The 19,982-nt window shown below is 40.9% G+C and overlaps 2 protein-coding genes across 7 annotated transcripts in view; one reads left to right on the forward strand and one right to left on the reverse strand.

Moving 5' to 3' along the window:
* casq1b (calsequestrin 1b) overlaps nucleotides 1-6,164 on the forward strand; it is a 41,541-nt gene extending 35,377 nt beyond the window's left edge. For both annotated transcript variants that reach the window (XM_015346082.2, XM_006630167.3), the window contains 6 exons: nucleotides 609-739; nucleotides 1,393-1,438; nucleotides 1,983-2,037; nucleotides 2,654-2,754; nucleotides 4,337-4,411; nucleotides 4,603-6,164. In XM_015346082.2, coding sequence (XP_015201568.1) covers nucleotides 609-739; nucleotides 1,393-1,438; nucleotides 1,983-2,037; nucleotides 2,654-2,754; nucleotides 4,337-4,411; nucleotides 4,603-4,923 — 729 coding nt within the window. In that variant the 3' untranslated portion in view covers nucleotides 4,924-6,164. The remainder of the gene's footprint in view (nucleotides 1-608; nucleotides 740-1,392; nucleotides 1,439-1,982; nucleotides 2,038-2,653; nucleotides 2,755-4,336; nucleotides 4,412-4,602) is intronic.
* A 3,631-nt stretch (nucleotides 6,165-9,795) lies between these two features.
* LOC102693747 (zinc finger protein 418-like) lies at nucleotides 9,796-17,733 on the reverse strand. 5 transcript variants are annotated; one of them, XM_015346035.2, is made up of 3 exons: nucleotides 17,435-17,733; nucleotides 13,793-14,070; nucleotides 9,796-12,316 (listed from the first exon to the last, which is right to left on the reverse strand). In XM_015346035.2, the coding sequence occupies exons 2-3, from the start codon at nucleotides 14,031-14,033 to the stop codon at nucleotides 10,998-11,000; spliced, it is 1,560 nt and encodes a 519-aa protein (XP_015201521.2). In that variant the 5' UTR covers nucleotides 14,034-14,070; nucleotides 17,435-17,733; the 3' UTR covers nucleotides 9,796-10,997. The 5 variants fall into 5 exon arrangements, with proteins under 5 accessions (XP_015201521.2, XP_015201519.2, XP_015201518.2 ...); XM_015346033.2 differs by having other exon boundaries at nucleotides 13,793-14,077; nucleotides 17,439-17,732; XM_015346032.2 differs by having other exon boundaries at nucleotides 13,793-14,077; nucleotides 17,435-17,732.
* Between the last annotated feature and the right edge of the window lie 2,249 nt (nucleotides 17,734-19,982).

Below are 19,982 nucleotides of genomic sequence, written 5' to 3' on the forward strand. Positions count from 1 at the left end.
AAGCACAGTAGTACAGGTGCTCCCCACGTTACATGACACTCAACTTACATACATTCAACTTAACATAAAATCCCTGTAAATTTATTATTTTTTTACCTTTTATAAAAAGTAACCCGTGGAATCTATCTACAGCCTTGTAATACTTTATTAAATACTTTCTGCTGTTCAATCCCTGTTTCATTTTTTTCCCTAAAGAGTCTATTTAATGCATGTTTTTTTTTTATTTTGTTGCAGAAGATACTGTATCCACTAGACTAAAAAATATATTTATGTGAACCTACTGATATCACAGTACAAAATACCTATTGTGCACATGGCTCATGGACGAAATTCATCTTACATAAATTTCAATTTATGGAATAGGGAGCTGAACTCTGATGTACGTTGAGGACTGTATGTACTTTGAAATATGAAGTTGATCCACTTCACATATTGTGACAGCTCATTGATTGAATAGTTTGATTCTGTAAAATTTTATTCATTGACACATACACTGCTGTGTTCATTGTGTAACTTACATCGAGGGATATTTGAAGTCCTAGTGGGATTAATTTATCTCTTCTAGGTCTGCTGAGTGTCAGTGATTTTCTTTTTCACTTGTCCACTAGATTGCAAAGAAACTGGACCTGAAACTGAATGAGGTAGACTTCTACGAGCCTTTCATGGATGAACCCATTGTCATCCCTGGAAAGCCCTACACAGAGGACGAGATTGTTGACTTTATTGAAGACCACGAGAGGTGACTGCCGACACAAAACTCTGAATTCAATAGATTTGTCAGATTCTAATGAAGGTGAAAGAGGGATTAATCTATCAGAGGTTATTTGGCATAACACTGCTTAAGAAAATGGCCACCAGGCCATCAGGACGAGTCTGACAGAACACCATTCACTTTTGTGAGGATTGAGCTGGGGAGCTCCCGTAAGGGTGAAGATGGGTGGTGGGAGCAGGGTGAGATAAATACTCCATGGGAAGTTCAGATGGTGAAATAGAATTATATATATATACAGGAAAGAGTGGAAGTAGGCAAGATATATAGTGTGATATACTGGGTTTCTTAATCGTGCAGAGGACTTGAATGCCATTACATGTGGAATCTCTTTATGTTTTATTAGTCTGTTTGAGTATAACTTATACTATAAGGGTTGAGCGTTCACTGGTTCAGATGACAATTCTAAAATAATTAGAATGATTCATCATGTATGCTGACTGGAGTCTATGGTCCCCATAGAAATGTACATAACAAGCTAAAATTTAGCCTTTGAGCTACTTTCTGCACAACATTAAAAAATAATAGATTTTCCAGAAATCTAAGCTCAAATTAAATATGAGGACATATGATTTTTCTTTTTCACATACATTTTTTAATGTTTTTTATCTATTTGATTTCAGACCAACACTGAGGAAACTTGAGCCATACAATATGTATGAAACCTGGGTAAGAATGGCAGATTATGATATTTTATACACTTAAGAACAAATCTTCTAATGTAATGTCCCAATTGAAGTCAAACAACATGAGAAAGGTTGTTAGTGGTTCAAGGAGATTCATTAAGTTCATTTGATTTTGCAGGGAGTAATTGGTCTATAGGTCTTATCCAGCCATTTTGTGAAAGAACATCTGATATTGCTGGTTATTGTTGGATATATAATTGCTGGATAAAATCTTTGAATTGGATATCAGTTTCAACAGTTGAGCTAATGGCTTATTCCACACGCAGACAACCCTTTGTGTGAAGACATGTTCAAAACCATAGATCTACCTCAGCTCTCATGTTGCAGTTTAAAATGATTTTTTTGTTCTGTTTTTGAGATTTAAAAAACAATCTGTACACCAACCTTCAGAAAACATTCATCTGGGCATTAATTGAATGATGGTGTATTTCAGAAAGATGTGCTGTGCATCGTGTTGGCACTGTGTGACTGCAGATTTATTAAGGATGCTTTGTGTAAACCAATTTCTTTTTTTTTTCTTTTATCAGGAAGACGATATTGATGGCAAACATATTGTGGCTTTTGCAGAAGAGTCTGACCCAGGTAGAGGAAGCTCAGCTATAAATCTACCGAAAAATAAACCAGTAACAATAACTGCTGGGTGGAATAAAACAAAAAGCTTTTTTAAATGAACTGGATTGTATGACCACACATGTCACTGTAGCTTTAGTTCTGACCCTACAGTTTAAAACAGTGCTACTCAATTGGTAGTTTTTTTCAAATTCACTCCAATCCAACTAATTAGTTAACAATCATATTAACCACACATATTATTCTATAAATAGAGATCATGTTAAGTAAACAAAATAATTAAGCCATTATGTTAATCATTAAAAGACAGCCAGGCAACCAACAGATTAAAACATTTAGACAATACAGTAGGTGAAAATGCTGCTTCAATAGATTATAAAATAATCTATTTTATAAAGTAGATTGTAAAATAAAGATAGAGACATCAAACCAAACAATGTTCAACAGAAACCCTGTAGAGAACATAACCAGGAACTAACCAGTAAATATACAAAGATATTTTGTGCCAAAAGTCAAAGGCAAAGCTATCGTTGTCTGCATTGCATTCTGAAGTTAAAAGTGATATGGGTCGGTAATTCTGAAAGTCATCCTTGCTGTCTCCATATTTCTCCCTGTCATACCTTGTCAGATGGCTTTGAGTTCCTGGAAATCCTGAAGGAAGTTGCAGAGGACAACACAGACAACCCTGACCTCAGCATTATCTGGATTGACCCTGATGACTTCCCCCTGGTAGGCCACTAGCTGTGCTAACAATAAAATGCTTGACAGACAACCATCTAACACACCTGCTCACCGCTTATGCCTTTTTCAGTTCTTTTTATGCTTTAGATTTTTTGTGGCTTCAGCGTACCGAATACACCCTTTACCCCAATAGCAGTACTTTCTTGAGTGAAAGAAGGCCGCTTTTAACTGATCTTTTTTTATTATATTTCCCTGTCAGTGTATGTAAACTGAATTATGAAGACTGAGGCTTGTTGCAAGTTTGAGGTGTAATTCGCACAGCTAGTTCCAGGTCTGTCACATGAAATTGAGTCAACCTCTAGACTGGAATCTATGGAATAGATTTTATGAACATCATGAGGGCACTAAGTTTAGACAAATGTCTGTGAAGGGATGTGGTTGCGTCATAAATCATATTTTACCACATTAATTTTTAAATGCTTCTCCAGATTGAAAGACTGCATGAAATATCAAACTTTACATATCTTGCTGTGACATTGAAGTTCTTCGTTTCTGCTCCTTCTTCTGCTTGATTCCTTTACTTTGTTTCATGGCTTCCCAAGTGCTAAAACACAATCTACTCTACATTTCTTTCTGTATCACACACCCCATCATCCATTCTTACAATATTGCATTAGCCTCGATGAAGCCCATGCACTAGGCTGGGCAGAGATTCCAATTTACTCAGAGTTCACACCAAGAATGAAGGATTATGGGAGGATTATGGAGTGTTCAGTGAAAATTTGGTTTAACCTGCTTGTCTGAGGGCTGCCCTCCTGACCAGAGGACGAAGGGGCTGGGAGACCCCCATGTAGAGAGATGAGTGACCGGGAGGCAGCTGCAGAGGTGGAGAGGGGGTGGAGGTGGGATGCAGAAAGATGTGAGCGAGGAAGAGAAGGGGATCAGCACAGTATTTATAGTGTTTTAGGAGAGGAAATGACATCAGGACTGATTGCAAATTACTGACAGCTGAGTCTGATTGAACTTGGTTGTTGTCATCCCTCCCGAATTTTCATTATAAACTCCATAGAGGCAAAGGGAATGTTAGTTTGGAGGTGTAGACTAGTTTTCAGAAAGCCCAAAAGAATGTCCAGCACTGGACTGACCATCCTTTCTCATAGGGGATGTGGGCACAGTTCAGACTTGAAGCTTTGAGAGGGACCTAGACTGGAGAGAGGGAGCCCTTTTTCACTTCACAGGGTGAGAGAGCAGCCACATCTTTCTGCCTCAGTACTACCCTGCACAAGTCTCTTCCGTCTTAGTGGTAGATATCGATGCAGCATTTCTGGACATTGGTTTCCTACACTTGACTGTCCACATTACTTTTTTCTGCCCTAAAATAAAACAATAAAAAATTCAGCTTAGAGTGCTCTTATCGTCCCTCCTACTCCATTAACACTTTTGATGCGTGATCTTTCACAAACAACAGATACAGAACGACTAACCCTCATCGCACCTCCCAAGCCCTTCCAGATAAGCTACTAATTGCCAATTCGCTCAAGCCACCGTTTAATGAATATTTTTTTTCATACACGTCACCTATTGAAGATGGTAAAACAGATCCAGTGAGCCTTTCTCTTCTCTCTTCCAGCTTGTTCCCTACTGGGAGAAGACTTTTGATATTGACCTGTCCTATCCTCAGATCGGGGTTGTCGATGTTGAAGATGTGAGTTATCCCGTTTCCTGTTTAATTAATTATCTTTATGAGTTTGGCCACCTCTCTTTTAACACTTCTTCTTCATTCTTCCTTACTCGCCACCCTCCCCTAGCCCCCTTCTGTTTCCATTGTCCAGTCCTCTCACTCTTGTTCCCTGTTCCGAGCTCTGCCTTTGCCTCACTCCTCCCCTTCTCTTCCAGGCGGACAGCGAATGGCTGGAAATGGATGATGAAGATGACATGCCCACAGCAGACGAGCTGGAGGACTGGATTGAAGATGTGCTGGAAGGGGATATCACCCCTGATGATGACGATGATGATGATGATGATGACGATGATGATGACGATGATGATGATGACGACGACGATGATGATGATGATGATGACGATGATGACGACGATGATGATGACGACGATGATGATGATGACGATGACGATGATGATGATGACGACGATGATGACGACGATGATGACGACGACGATGATGATGATGATGATGACGATGATGACGACGACGACTAAACTCTCATTGCCATCTTCTAAGTTTCACAACTTCTACCAAAACTGTTTGAAAGTCATTACATATATCAGAGTCAATATTGTCAACAACCCAAAACTTAACTTTCTTCCATCGTCATCACTTAACTTAAAGCCACCACCTGCTACCCTAATGTCATCGTCTGCTCTCTAGTTCTGTCATTTCTTCACGTTCAACATCTTCAGCTGTCTGGCTAAACAAACACTACCCTTTCAAAAGTCATCAGAATCTTAAGTCTGTCTGTCATCTGAAAGACTGATCATTGTCTTCTTCTTTAGACCCCTTCTGTCATGACTAGGGAGCTTTCAAACTGTCCAACTGTTAATACGTCTGTCTTTAAAGTTAGTCTAGTTTCTATTAAGAAAAGATTCACAACCCAAATTCCTCGACAGAAAACATATACCTGTATTCATGAGTTGACATTAGAACCCAAAGTCCAATCCCAAAGACAGTTAAGAAAAAAAGATCTCGAGTCTTCCTATTTTACACTGCAGACCTCTGTTTTGTAGCAACATTTTTTATATGCTGAATGATTATATTTTGAAAAAACAAAACCGAGATTGGCAGATATCCCAGAGTACCACAACAGAGTTTGGACATTTTGATTGAGGTGCACAGAAGGACACTGAAATTCTTCCCATCCAGTGGGAGACTTGCAATGTCCTGTAGAGCAAAAACAGGGATCTGGGGTCTTTCAGGCGTATCCATGATGGTGAAATCAGGCAGTAGGCATCTAAACCACTCCTCAAAAATGATTTTTGCTTCAGGAAATAAATGAATACTAATAGTTTGTGCAGGGGCAATAGGTGTTCTTTTCCTCATGCTGGAATCTGACTTGGGGGGGGGGGGGGTTCTTGTCCTGTTCAATCTCAAAACGTCTCAAATGTGATCTCTACGAGTCTCTCTAAGAGTGTGGGTCAGATATTTCTCCCTGTCTCCTGTGACACCATCCACCACATCACTGTGACCTTCCTTGACAGAGAGCAAGGATCTCGTCCCGTATTTTGTGAAGTAAACTTGAGTACTGCAACCAAATGTTTTCTACTGGTAAAGAAAAAAAAAGAAATGATCTTATTATAAATATTGTTTTTTAATGGAGCAAACAGGATCTCACTGTAAAGTCTTAAAAAACCACACAGCTTGGAAAGAAATGAAATAAAGAATTGTTTTGGATTTTTTTTTCAGTTTTATGCTGGAAAAAGAAAAAAAAACTTCCAAAAACCAATCTGTCTGTCGATCTGTTTCATTTATTCCTTGTAAGGTTCTCCCTCACAGTTTGCACTCCCAAATTACTGTGTCTACATGTCTTCCAGAATTGATACTGCACAACAGAGGCACTTGAGGTTTTGAAATAAGGAAACTCTAAAACGTCTTAATCAGCAGCACCTTGTTAATAGGGCAGGAGGTTAAAACAGACTGCACTGTCTGTTCTTTAACTGCATGAATGTATTGTTTACTAACCCTGCATAGAGGCTTTGACACCCTACCTGTGAGAGATATTGTGGAGCTGTGGTCAGGGTACTAGACTTCTAACTGGTTGCGAGTTCAAATCCCTGCTGAGACACTGCAGTTATACCCCAGAGCAAGATATGTCACCTGAATTTCTCTAATAAAATCCCCAACGGTATAAATGGGTACAAATATAAATTGCTTTGGATAAATGTGTTAACCAAAAAATCTAGTAATTAAGGCGGTGGTGGTTGGCTTGGAAGTGATAATACTACAAATATCTCCATATGACAAGATAGAAAAAGAATGCTGTTTTGAAGCATACTTTAATCTGGAGACTCTGAAGATTTAGATCATCACAATGAAGGTTATCATTTTTCTAGCTCAAGCGGCATGGTGGCGCAGCGGTTAGCGCTGCCTGCTCGCAGTGCTGGGGCTCTGGCTTCATTTCCTGGGGTGCTATCTGAGTGGAGTTTGAATGTTCTCCCCTTGATCGCTTGCTCTGATTTCCTCCCACAGTCCCAAAACATTCTGGTTGGTTAGTTGGCTTCTGGGAGAATTAGCCCTGGTGCGGGTGTGTGCTTTTCTGTGTGCCTGCTGATGGACTGGTGTCCTCCCCCAGGTGTACCCCGCCTTGTGCCCCCAGCTTGATGTGCTAGGCTCTGTGACCCTGAATTGGATAAGCATATTAGAAAATGAATGGATGGGGATGGATTTTTCCAGCTTGATAACAATGAATGCACCTACTTTGATATGACCTTCACTGAGTTAACCAGATAAACATGCAAGCAGGAGGTGATGGAAACCCATTTCTGGATTCTTAATGACTAGCTGAGGTCTGTCCCATCATACTTATCGTAATGTTACTACACATTACAGAGCTCAAGCGTCCAGCTCTTAAGCTACTGCAAATCACTTTTATATACTCACAAAGCTTATCCAAAACTCCCCGAACCTCTGTGAAAGGTCCAATTCTCGGGCACCTTTTAACCATTCATCAGGCCTAGGGGTATGTACACGTAGGAAAAAATACCCAAACCTGGGTTTTCACAAACAGTTGATGTTGATCCTATTTGTCATAATGCTTCCTCGAGTTCCAGGGATCTATTTTCCAGCTCTCTGTTACCCTTTGTAGCTGTTTTACACACTCAGGCTTCATTGGAATCCTCGTTTGGCTCAGACCTAGACTGGTTTAAGCATTTCTTTGTATCTCAATCAATAATCAGATATTAGTAAAAGAACAACAGTATACTGTATGTTCACTTTATTCACTTTTTTCCTTTAGTAATGTCACATTACAATGCTAATCTGCTACAAGTTTTGGATGTAAGTACCAGATTTACACTTCATTTATTCTCTAGAACAGCTTGACTAGAATTGTTGCAGAAACTGCTTGTTTTCTTTGATCAGTAATTACTGATTTTTTTTCGACATTTTGGAGATTTCTTCAGGTTTAGCCTCTGGTCTGCAGTAATCTTACCCATATGCCAACCTCACCCATCATAACAGAGTGAATTCCTTGGTCGGTTGCACTCCTCTCTGTACAGTAAATACTGATGCTCCTTCCACTGGTGGTATTTATCAACTCATAAGCGACTCACTCCCTCCTTTTCCTTCAGTTCATTAGAACTTGGATAGAACCCAGAAACATCTTCAGAAGCAAGGTGATGAGTGAATGAGCATAACTGTGTTTTGATAGCTTTTCAGCAACACACCTAGAATAGAGGGTTTATTGAAACCAATGATTGGAGACAGAAACATGTTGAAAAGAGTCTAATCAAGCTAAACATCCAATAAAGGGATCAATTCACCACAAATGACAAGCTGTGTTGGAACAGTACTAACTGGAAGCGATAGGGGTTCTCCGGTCAGGGCCCAGTATTCTGAACTTTATTCTCCCTACATGATTTGACACTAGTGGGTATTAAATACGAAGTATATGGCACTACCATACAAAGGACAGTAAAATAAACTGGATCTGACACTTGAACAGTAAACATCAGGGAGATGATATATCCCTTTTGAACAATTTTTCAGACTCTGATTCTGATTGAATTTATGCAATTAGCATTTCTCCAGTAATGCACACAAATATAGATTTTTGCACAAGCAGTTGAAAAAGGAGTCAAGAAGTGCAATTTAGTCTTGCACCAGTAGTACACTGTAATGTATACACTATAATTTGTTAGAGGTGCCCTTCTCAGATGAAAGCATGGACTTCATTGGTCATTTTCAATCTGCAGTGTCTTCCAACCAGATTTATCAGTACATTTCCACCTTTGTCATAAAGCACAACGAATTCAAATGACGGTTTTAAAAACTGGCATCGTCATAGTTTTTTATACTGTGTGCATTCCACATCCCTTGTAAACAATGAGATCAGCCACTGACAACCTTAAACTTCAAATCACAGACTATGTGAATAACCCATTGCTCTCTGCCAAGACTCTCAATAACCTGAACCCATTTGTACTAAAATCCCCTCCATCTGGATCCAGGGGAACTAGCCTTTGGACAGCTGGAACAGTCATGTGTACTATCGAAATCCACATAATTGTTTCTGCATCAAGGGTGATAATCTAACAGAACTGTCAACAAATGATTTTTAAATCATCAGCTTCAGGCAGAACATAGAGAAGAAATGTGTTGCAGCAAATATATCCTCCACTAAAGAGAAACATCAAAAACATAATAAAGGTTGCAAACATGAAGAGGCTATTTTTCCTATCTCATTTGGTAGTTAGTAACTACTTGCCATAAAAACCTCATCCAGCCTGTTGCTGACAGAAGCCAGGGGCATCAGCTTCAACAATATGGCTGGGCAGCTTGTTCCACAGTCCCTTTGAATAAAGAAAAGATGTGCCTTCTATTCCCAGATCAAACTGTCGTTTGGACTAGTGTCCTCTGGACCTTGTTTTAGTGTTGATGCCTTCTTCAATGTCTGTGAAAGGTCTGAATACTTGAATCAGGTCCCCTCATTGTCTTCTCTGTTCAAGACTTTTTTAACCTGTCAGCATAGGACATTTCTGTGAGCCTTGAAATTTCTGTTACTTGCAAGTTAATTATTCAAAACATGCTTTCTTGACATCAGTGCCTGCTGAATACTTGACAGTGAATATTTGGGATCTGTCTCACAATCACAAAACGTGACTGTCTTCTGTTAAAATACAGTTACAATACCATAAAGATAAGAACCACACTATGACTGAAGATCTCCAAAGGTAGATAAATGGACCAAATTTGGACCAAATGGACAAAAAGACCTGCTGCAGAAAAACTAAAAACAGAGACTCTCCTCTACAATTTGATCTTATTAAAATGCTTTTCATTAATTTTGGGACAATTTAGATCAATTTCTAAAATCTTAGTAAAATAACAAAGAAAAATAAAAACAGCATACATTTCATTTTAACTATAAACACTTTTATTGAAACATACACACTTTTTGTTTCAGTACAAACAGGGCTTGTTGGTTCCCAACTCTGCACCCGGAAGAACACTGCATCTCCTGGATTCCCTTCAGCTGAGCTCTACATCTCTGCTGCCGATTAAGGACTTAGTTGATGTGCTTTCTTGTTTAGACTGTTCATGATGAACAGAAACTGGTGGGGCTGGCAGTGGATCACTCATGCCCATAGTGTGAGTGACAGTATGTTAGACACTCCCATATTGAGAGTGACACTGTATCAGACATGTCCACTGTAGGAGTGACACCCTATCAGACACACCCACAGTGAGTGTTTTTCTCTTCTGCAGAGGTCTGATTGGTTACATTTCAGACAGCACATCTGAGTGAGGGTGGATATTCCATGCCATTTACTACCTAAATCTTACTCTTTTGATTTTATCTTTTGATCTTTTGATCCTGAGGCTAAACTCAGGATTGTTTAGCTCACGGGTCTTGAACAGAACTCAGCCCTTTCTGAAATGGAGATAGGTTGGTGACTTCAGTTCCACCTGTTTCAAGAATCTCAGCATGGCTCACGTGACCTTCTAACCAAGCTGCCCCAGCTAGCGATCTACTGTATTTCAATGTGATACAGATCATGTGTGCAGCAGCCATGAGTGTGTCCAACAGACTGGCCTTATTAAACAGATACCACTCAATGATACATGTCAGCCTTTTTCTAACTAGATGTGCAAAGATACTGTATGTGAGCATGAGACATTACCGTTGCACTTTCCAGTATGATCCAGATCTGTTAAAAATACAAAATGATCAGGCTGGCAACAGAACCTCAGATCCTGCCTCTCAACACAGGTCCATTTTCCAACCCTAAAATGCTGTAACTACTTCTCTTGAAAAAAATCATTTCACCATTTGCATTGTTGAGTCTTGCATGGGGATTCTATCACTTATGGTACAGTTCTACACCACTATTTTTTAGGTGATGCAGCTCATTCCCCAAAAAAACAAACCCAAAATACCAACCGGAGCATTTTCTAACTCCAATTTCCGCTTGCTCATATTGTTGCCATCTACTTCCCTGGTGGTGGTCCCTTCCACCACGCCAAGTCCTTGGATTAGCTTCCTGCGACGAGCTCTTGCCACCTGCTCAAGCCCTCCTGCCTGCGTCCCTCCTCTGACCAGCACAAAAAAACACAGGGCTCAGCTGTCTGAGCTGTGGACCCGCTGGTGATCCTTGAGGTGGTCCACGCGGCTGAACTTCTTGCTGCAGAAGCCGCAGTGGTAAGGGGTCTCCCCGCTGTGGATGCGCTGGTGCCTCCGCAGGGCTCCCGACTCCTTGAAGCCCTTGCCGCACTGCCCGCAGTGGTACGGCGTCTCTCCCGTGTGGATGCGCCGGTGCTTCTTGAGGGTGCCCGCTCCCTTGAAGCGCTTCCCGCAGTCCTGGCACTCGAAGGGGCACTCCCCAGTGTGGATGCGCCGATGCTCCTTCAACGAGCACATCCACTTGAAGGCCTTCCCGCACTCCGAGCAGCGGAAGGGGGTGTGGCCCGTGTGGATTTGCTGGTGCGTGCGCAGCTGCCGGATCTGCCGGAAGCTCTTGCCACAGTCGTCGCAGCGGTACGGGGTCTCTCCCGTGTGGATCCTCTGGTGGGTCTTCAGGTTGCCAAGCTGGCTGAAGCTCTTGCGGCACTGCGGGCAGTGAAAAGGCGTCTCGCCCGTGTGGATGCGCTGGTGCTCCTTCAGGTGCCCCAGCTGCCGGAACTTCTTCTCGCACTGGGTGCAATGGTACGGTAGTTCGCCCGTGTGGATCCGCTGGTGGCGTTTCAGGGCGCCCGAGTCCTTAAAGTTCTTCCCGCACTGGCCGCAGTGGAAGGGAGACTCCCCCGTGTGGATACGCTGGTGCCTCTTCAAGGTGCCCGAGCCCTTGAAGAACTTCCCGCACTCGCTGCAGTGGAACGGGGTGAGGAGGTGTCGCAGGGGCGATCCCAGCGGGGGGAAGGAGTCCGAGTGCCCGTGCCCGAAGGCGTAGAGGTTCTGCCTGCTACTGGCAAACTCCGGATCCTGGTCCTGGAAGCAGGCACAGTCGTAGCCGTTTTCCACTCCTGGGATGCCATCCTCTCCCCTGTCTCCCATCCTGTTCTGGACTTTTTGACGAGTGCTACAGCTGTACATGTCTGCCCTTTGTGTTTTCGCCATTAGGTCATTGTGCTCCAGCATTTGGGGTACGATCTCATTTCTGCGGAAACCGTTGTCATTCAAGTGGTCCAAGCAACACGAGTCGGGTGCAGCCCTGTCCCCGCCCTCCCCTGAACTCTCGAGCACCTGAGCAGCTGAGAGCGGACTCCCCATGCTTCGGTGCACCGTGAGGCCCTGGATGTTCACGGAGCGTGTTTTAAGGATCTTGACGATTTCCTCCAGGTGGGTCTTTTTCATGTGCTTGGCGAGGTCCCTCTCTTGGGAAAAATGGGCTCTGCAGTGAGGGCACGACAGCCCAGAGACGTGGTCCTGGTCCCTCTCACCTATGGATGAAATGCAAAAAAAAGCGTTCTTACTAATCGTCTTCTGGAAGTTACAGGTTAAGTACCACAAAGAAGCCATTCCAGGTTTGGTTAGCTAACAGGGACCAGTATGTAAACCACGTAGAGTACAAAATGGAGCTGCAAACAAGCCTAACCTTCACATGCTCAGGAGGTGGAAGGAAAATGGAACAGGAAGAAAATGCCAGGAGGCACCACAGCCCAAATTGGAACTCAAGAATTGCAATGCAGCAGTACTACTCAACACAAAATTTGGCTCCCAAAGAACCCAAAAATGTCCCACTTTCTACATTTGCAAGAGTCAGCACTGAGGTCTGACTTCTTTCAACCAAACCAAAGGGTTCATCAAATTCAATTGTATTCTTAAGGTGGTTTCATACACCTGTTTCCTGTAAGCACAGATGGTTATGGTTCTGATATGGCTCTTCTACTGAGCACCAATAAATACTTTATTAAAAAGGGTCAATGAGCGCTTCATGAATTAACAGATTTATCGTCACAGAGCATTTTCTCAGAAGTCAGAATGCATGAAACAATTTCAGTTACCTGACACTCAAAAGCCCTATTCTGCAAAAGTCCACTTATTTCTTTCAACTTTAAGACTGAAGCAATTGAACAGTAACTTTAAGGGATGATATTTTCCGGCAAACTATAAAGGCTGATTAAATAAAGAGGTAAATTACCCCTACAAAGGAAGTGTTTTTCTCCTAGCACATTGGTCAAAGTGGGATATTTTACCACTAAACAAGCCAGGTTAAATGCGATGTAGAACATAATTTCTTTTTGTACCCTCCATAAGAAATTCTAATGTTTAGTGTGGCAGATACTGGCTGGTGTATAGCTTAGCTATTTATATTTATAGCCAGCAGCCATATCACTCTGCAACTCACAACTGGCAACCCACTGAAGCTCAGCAGGTGTGAGCCTGGTCAGTACCTGGATGGGAGACCTCCTAGTTAAAACTAAGGTTGCTGCTGGAAGAGGTGTTAGTGGGGCCAGTAGGCGGCGCTCACCCTGCAGTCCATGTGGGTTCTAATGCCCCAGTATAGTGACGGGGACACTATACCCTGGATGAGATGTAAAACCAAGGTCCTGACTCTCTGTGCTCATTAAAAATCCCACAGCGTTTCTCAAAAAGAGTAGGGGTGTAACCCCGGTGTCCTGGCCAAATTTCCCATTGGCCTAATAATCCTCATCTATGAATTGGCTTCATTACTCTGCTCTCCTCCTCACTGATAACTGATGTGTGGTGAGCGTTCTGGCGCACTATGGCTGCCGTTGCATCATCCAGGTGGGGCTGCACATTGGTGGTGGTGAAGGGGAGTCCCCATTACCTGTAAAGCACTTTGAGTGGAGTGTCCAGAAAAACGCTATATAAGAGTAAGCAATTATTATTATTAGTGCACCACCTACCCAGTGCCACACACAGATTCAAAGAGGTCTGCCTGCAATACTCACATTTTCCACCAGGTGGCGACAATCGAGACCTTCCTGTCTCTTTGACTTCAGAGTCGACCATATTGGCAACCCGAGTGTCACTATTGCTCCCTGATTCAGTGCACTCCTGGCTGCTCACAATCTCCTCTTTACATGCCTCCAGAAGGTCTTCACCAGACTTGCGTTCGACTGGGGGATCCTCAACACAACAGTAGGCAGATTCGGATTCAATCGCATCCTTCTGACCTGGCGTCTTCTCCATAGTCGCCCTTTAAAGACGGCCGGGCTGTTCTTCGAAACTGGGTTCTGGGACAAAGAAAGACGGTAAGGATGTTAACTGCAAGAGGCAAAACAGGTCACGAAAAGGAGGGTTCAGCCAATCAGTCCATTTGGTTCTTCATCTAAGCCGTTTCTTGAAAAAAGCACAGCTTCTTCCACACCTAGGCAAGATGCCCACAGCCATATGAAAAGGAAATAAGCCTGTAAAGCTGACAAAATAAATTTAATGTATAAACAAGAATTAGAGAGAGAAGACAAACAAGAGTAAGTCATTGAGTGCACCTGGCTTGTGTGATGGTTAATTAATTATCACTCCTTACCCAGCTGTTATAGACATATGGAGTAACAGAACGGCAATAACGCCTACAGATTCATCACACTCTTCATAAATCAGAACCCTTAATTATAAAGCCAGCATCTCCAGACATGTTCCAAAAACAATTGAGTTTTCTTTGTCTGGTCTGAGACCTTTCAGATCTGTCGCTCGTCACTGTTATATGGAACTGTTTACAGTTTGTGAGGGTGTTTGAGGCTCGAACGCAAAGCGGGGGTTTGGCCGCACAATAATTCTGGATTGACTGCAGCATCATCATTGCTCTTTCAGTCTTGCTAATGTGCAGATGTTATCTGTCTGCGCTGATCATAGCACACAGTAAAGATTCCCATTTCCTTGTTTTGTGAACAGTTTTATACCTACTAAAGCTACAATACCATCTTGCAATGAACGCTCGTTACATGATATTATACTTTAAAGCTATATATCGTCCACTGAGACATCTGGAGGTGTTGATCGCTCTTGGAAAATAAAGTGGAGCACATTGTAAATGCAGACTTCAATAAAATGCATCAGTCTCTCCTTTCCCTTTTAGTGCGCTGTGTCAACACTGCCCTCTTCTGGTTAAAAGGACGAATAGCACTTCACTGTTTACAGAACTCCCAGCACAGACAAAACATTTGTAACATGCTTCTAATTTTAATGGAACAAGTAATAGGTTTATTCCATGCTGAAAAAAAGAAGAAAGAGAACACAACGTTTCGGCCGTGGAGCCTTCTTCAGGTGTGGTTGACAGGTTGACACCTGAAGAAGGCTCCACGGCCGAAACGTTGTGTTCTCTTTCTTCTTTTTTTCAGCATGGAATAAACCTATTACTTGTTCCTTTGCAGCCTACGCATGCTGACGCAGCTACCCACCTGTTCTAATTTTAATGTTTTTTAATGTGATCAGTTGATTTGCAAATGAAACCGTTAAGCCTTTGTTTTTCAAAGGCTGTAAAAATGCCTAAACACAGCACGTGAGTAAACCCAGAGAACCTTTCCATCGAAAAAAGGCTACAGCCTACAGACGACTTGACAAAAGGTCTCTCACTACATTTCTGAGATGCCTGGCAACAGTATCCTAGATACAGCATTTCAAATGGAAATGGATTGTAATAATTATTGTTCAATATTTATTTTTTTAGCAAATCTTTTTCCATCTTTCCATCCACTGATCTAATTTCTAACCGCTTCTTCCAATTCAGGGACGCAGTGGATCCAGAGCCTATCCCAGCAGGCAACAGGTGCAAGGTAGGGTACACCCCGGACAGGACGCCAGTCCACTGAGGGGCAAATACACAAAAAAACACCCACAGGTGGGCCAATGTTCCCAGAAGCCAGTTAACTTATCAACGTGTCTTTAGGATGTGGGAGGAAACTGGTGCACCCAGAGGAAACCTAGTCAAACCCAAGGAGAACATGCAAGCTCCACACAGACAGCACCCCAGGAATTGAACCCTGGTCACCAGCACCGCAAAGCAGCAATGCTAACCACTGTCGAGAGCCAACCAACATTTGTGCAACAACAGCAGGGAGACCACGTGGGACAACAGAACTGCAGAGACTCAGGTCACCAGGATTGGGACTTGGAATCCCAATCCTAGTGCTTTGTGAATCCATTGGGATGAAAGGCACTATATTCATGTAAGGAATTAGAAGTGGTGAGCCGAGGCCTCTCAACAAAACCATAACAGACCTGTCTGCTGCATAGTATCCTAATTAACACATCAGAGGTAATGGGAGCAATACTGACATCATCAGTATCACACAGGGTTCTGGTCACATAACTACACTGGTGAGGACTCAAATCTCATACAGGACACTGTGATTGTTCCCAAGAGCCAGCTGAATTGTTTTAGTAAAAACCCAGCTGTGAAAATGTCTGCTCTTTCGAATGAAAGCATCAACCAACAAATTGTTATTAGCAGTTTGAGAGGAATCCATGAGTCCTACAACTAACAGGCAGCAGACGAACATTTACAGAAACGACATCACACAGTCGGTGTAGGTAGTATGTCTATGTACCCATTCACAGAACAGAGCCCAAAGAATGAGCAGGTTTAACAAGATCTCTTTATTCTGCTTGATTCACACTGCCAGAGTGTTCCTCTTGCACTGTACCTCAAGCACACAGCCCTGCAGAGTGAGACGCTACCAGTCACTATACTTAAACCTAGAGACTTCCGTCATGTTTAGTGTCTGAGTCAGATCGTCATTGTTTATTACTTCTAAGGAGAATATTCGTGCCAATTGCACATTCCTACTACTCTGTCATGACGACTACTACAGTTACTACTGAATAGTTTAAAAAATAGTATTGCGATTCTGTGTAATTAATACGCTTATTATGACTAAAATTATTAAGCAAATAATTGCATTTGAAAATAGTAAAAATGGAATACGGAAGGTAGTCTTGTTTTTGTTTAAACTGAATTATTCGCTTAATAATTATTAATTTCCTTCTTTGACTTTATTCAAATAGAAGCTTCTGTCATATAACAGTTATGATTTGTACGTTTTCCTCAATATTTACAGCGAATAAATACCCCTATATTTGAAAAGAAGACACCTTCTAAATAAAAACTTTCCCGATTAAACTAAATGACACAACTGGTAAAACGAATGTCGCAGAACGCAATGTCAAAAATATTGACCCGGCAACCTAAGACAGCGCACTTAGCTGTGCCTGCAGCCAAGTCCAGTGAAAGGGCACACGGAAAGGTTTCGTTTTATACGCAATGACCCACGCACTGATTTAACATTTTGTTGTAAAAAGGCCGGATATCACACATCTCGTCTGTTTAGCTATAGGTGGGCTTCTGAGATTACGACATATCAGAGTCACGACAGCTGACAATCCGACATTTGTAGCGGTTCTTGATGATGGATGGGTGAAGACGGTGGGTTATATATTTAAAAAAAAACAATCCGTTACAAACCTGCAGTTTAACCTAATTCCTCATCTTTAATTCGCATGTTGTTCACTGGTTGTCCTAACAGGTGGCTCACGGCGGAACGGTTCAGTTCTGTTCCTATTGCTATACTACAGCGAGTCTCTCTCGTCCTTACCCACTTTTCTTTGTTCGTCCGAAAGGGTTCAAGGTCTGTGTTTTGTGGCTCGGTAATCCTTTATTCGTGGACGGCTGGCCACTACATCGCTGTTTGCTGTAACTAAAGTGTACGTCCCCCGTTTCTGAGCCTTTTCTCATAATTTGCATGAACAATTTGGCCACCAACAAGGCAACAAAGTGAAAGAAATATACATTTCGGACGTGAATAAAGGGCTTTCAGTGTAATCCTTTTCCCGTTTTTCCACAAACACTGGACCAAAAAAAAGCTGTCGCTTGGCATTGACCCGTCGTGCCTGTGGTTTACGGACATTGCCCTAAACGAATCAGCTACCATACCGAACATTACGCCGGGCAACTCCTCCGCTGTGACGCTTTTAAAGCCGACAGCATTAATTTAGCTAACGAACGACATTTTGGCTCAAACTCAGGGTGTCAGATGATGTATCAAGCTGTTGTATAGTTTGAGCCATCATGGCACAGAACAGCCCTGTTTCAGTGGCAGGGGCTTCAAACGTTTGTAGTGCAGTTTAACTCTGATGAGCTAAGAGAAGGTGTGTAATTTCAGAAATTTAAAAAATGCTTTATTTATAACCATTAACAAAACACAAACATCATTAACTGACATTTAACTAAACAAGATATAGTATACATACATTATAAGAATAGTCAGAAGTACTTAACTAATTTACAGAAACAATTCAACATAACGTGTCAATGATTCGTTTAGCTCTCTTATTTTTGACATTTTGAATAGTTTTAACGTAAAATTTCATTTCTATTTTAAACAGGTTAATATTTGGAGTGGAAGTTGTCCATTTCATTTTATGGATATAGTATTTCCCCATAATTGGTAATAGATTTATTATAAATATAATTCTTTGGTCCATATCTGGGCATGTAAAATAAAGTAAGGTGTCAAACCCATTAAAAGAAATCTTAATATTTAAAGATCTTAATAAGAAATGTTCCAAATTGCTCCAAAACATATTGGTTTGAATCCATCGATAAAACAAATGACATATAGTTTCTTTATTCATGTTACAAAATACACATTGAACATCTAAGTTGAGTTTAAATCTGGATAATGTTTAACAGGAAAAATGTTATTAATAATTTTATATGACACTTCTTTAATTTTATTGTTGAGACAATATTTGCCATTTTCCATACTTTCTGCCAATTATTATTACATTTAGATTTTCTTTGCAGGTGTAATGAATATTGGTAAACATGTTCTTTATGTAATTATTATTACATTTCTTTTCTAAAATGTTAACACTACCCAATTAGACAATAAATGTTAATTGATTGGTTGCATAATTATATGTTCTGTTATCGCCCCTAAGGAAAGTAATAACGCCCCCAGGGGTAACATCAAATACTATAACGTATTCTTTGGGTGTAACTGGAATCTTAAAGGTCTCCAAAAATTCTGCAAAAGTTAATAATTTCTCATTCTCATTTAGTAATTGTCTCACTAATATAATACCATTATCAAACCATCTTTTTTAAAAAATGATGTATTTTTATAGTGTATATCCTCGTTATTCCAAATACTATATGTGTGTGGGGAGAAATTGTGTTTATAAGCCAGTGTCCAAGATATAAGTACCTGTTTATGAAAAATGGATAAATTAATAGGAATCTTGTTAACATCAAAATTGCATTTCAGTAAAAACTCAAGACCACCCGCCCTCTCAAACACAAATTTAGGGATGACATTCCAAAAACTGTCTATATTTTTAGATCACTTGTAATCCAATTAATTAAAAAAAAAACTTTATTTGAAGTTTTAAAATCCAGAACATGTAGGTCACCTTGATCCTGTTTATTAGTAAGAGTTTGTTTTTTCAAACAGTGATATTTATTTTTCCTGATAAAATCATATCAAAGTTTATCAAGGTTATTATTACAGATTAAGGTACTGTACCTCTGATGCCAGTGCAATATAAACTGCCCCCGTTATTCCTTCCGCTATTGAAAGAAGCACGCGTCCTGTTAATGACAGGTCTCTCATTAACCAAACATTAGTTATTTTATTTTTTTCCATGATGGGAGTAAAATTGAATTTACTTCTTTCTGTCTGATCTTTACATATTTTAATTCCAAAATATGTTACTATTTGCTTCACTGGGACGTCACATATCTTTTCAAGATCACAATCTTTTAATGGACAGATTTCCCATTTCTCAATATTCAGAGTTAAACCTGATACAGATGAGAAAAATATTTTTTCTCCTTGCTCCATCCATTCTCCTCTCGACCTAATAAATGCTGCTTTAGCTTTTTCTTCATATAATGTGTCTGGTTCTAATTGTAACAGCAGCATCTTCTCCTCTTGGTAACTGAATTTTGAGATTGGGTGAGTTCAATGATTTCTTTAATGATTTTATCATCTTTCATCTTTTTATAGATATTTATTTTTCCTCTTTTCATAGCCAATTGTCTAATTTTAAATTTCCTAAGCTCCCAATGTTTTTGCAAATATTTTAGTTAATGTGGCCTGTTCCATACAACTCCGGATGATCAGTTTTGCTTTTTCTATG

Source organism: Lepisosteus oculatus, chromosome 4, assembly GCF_040954835.1.
Source record: "Lepisosteus oculatus isolate fLepOcu1 chromosome 4, fLepOcu1.hap2, whole genome shotgun sequence".
In the NCBI taxonomy this organism is placed as follows: domain Eukaryota; kingdom Metazoa; phylum Chordata; class Actinopteri; order Semionotiformes; family Lepisosteidae; genus Lepisosteus; species Lepisosteus oculatus.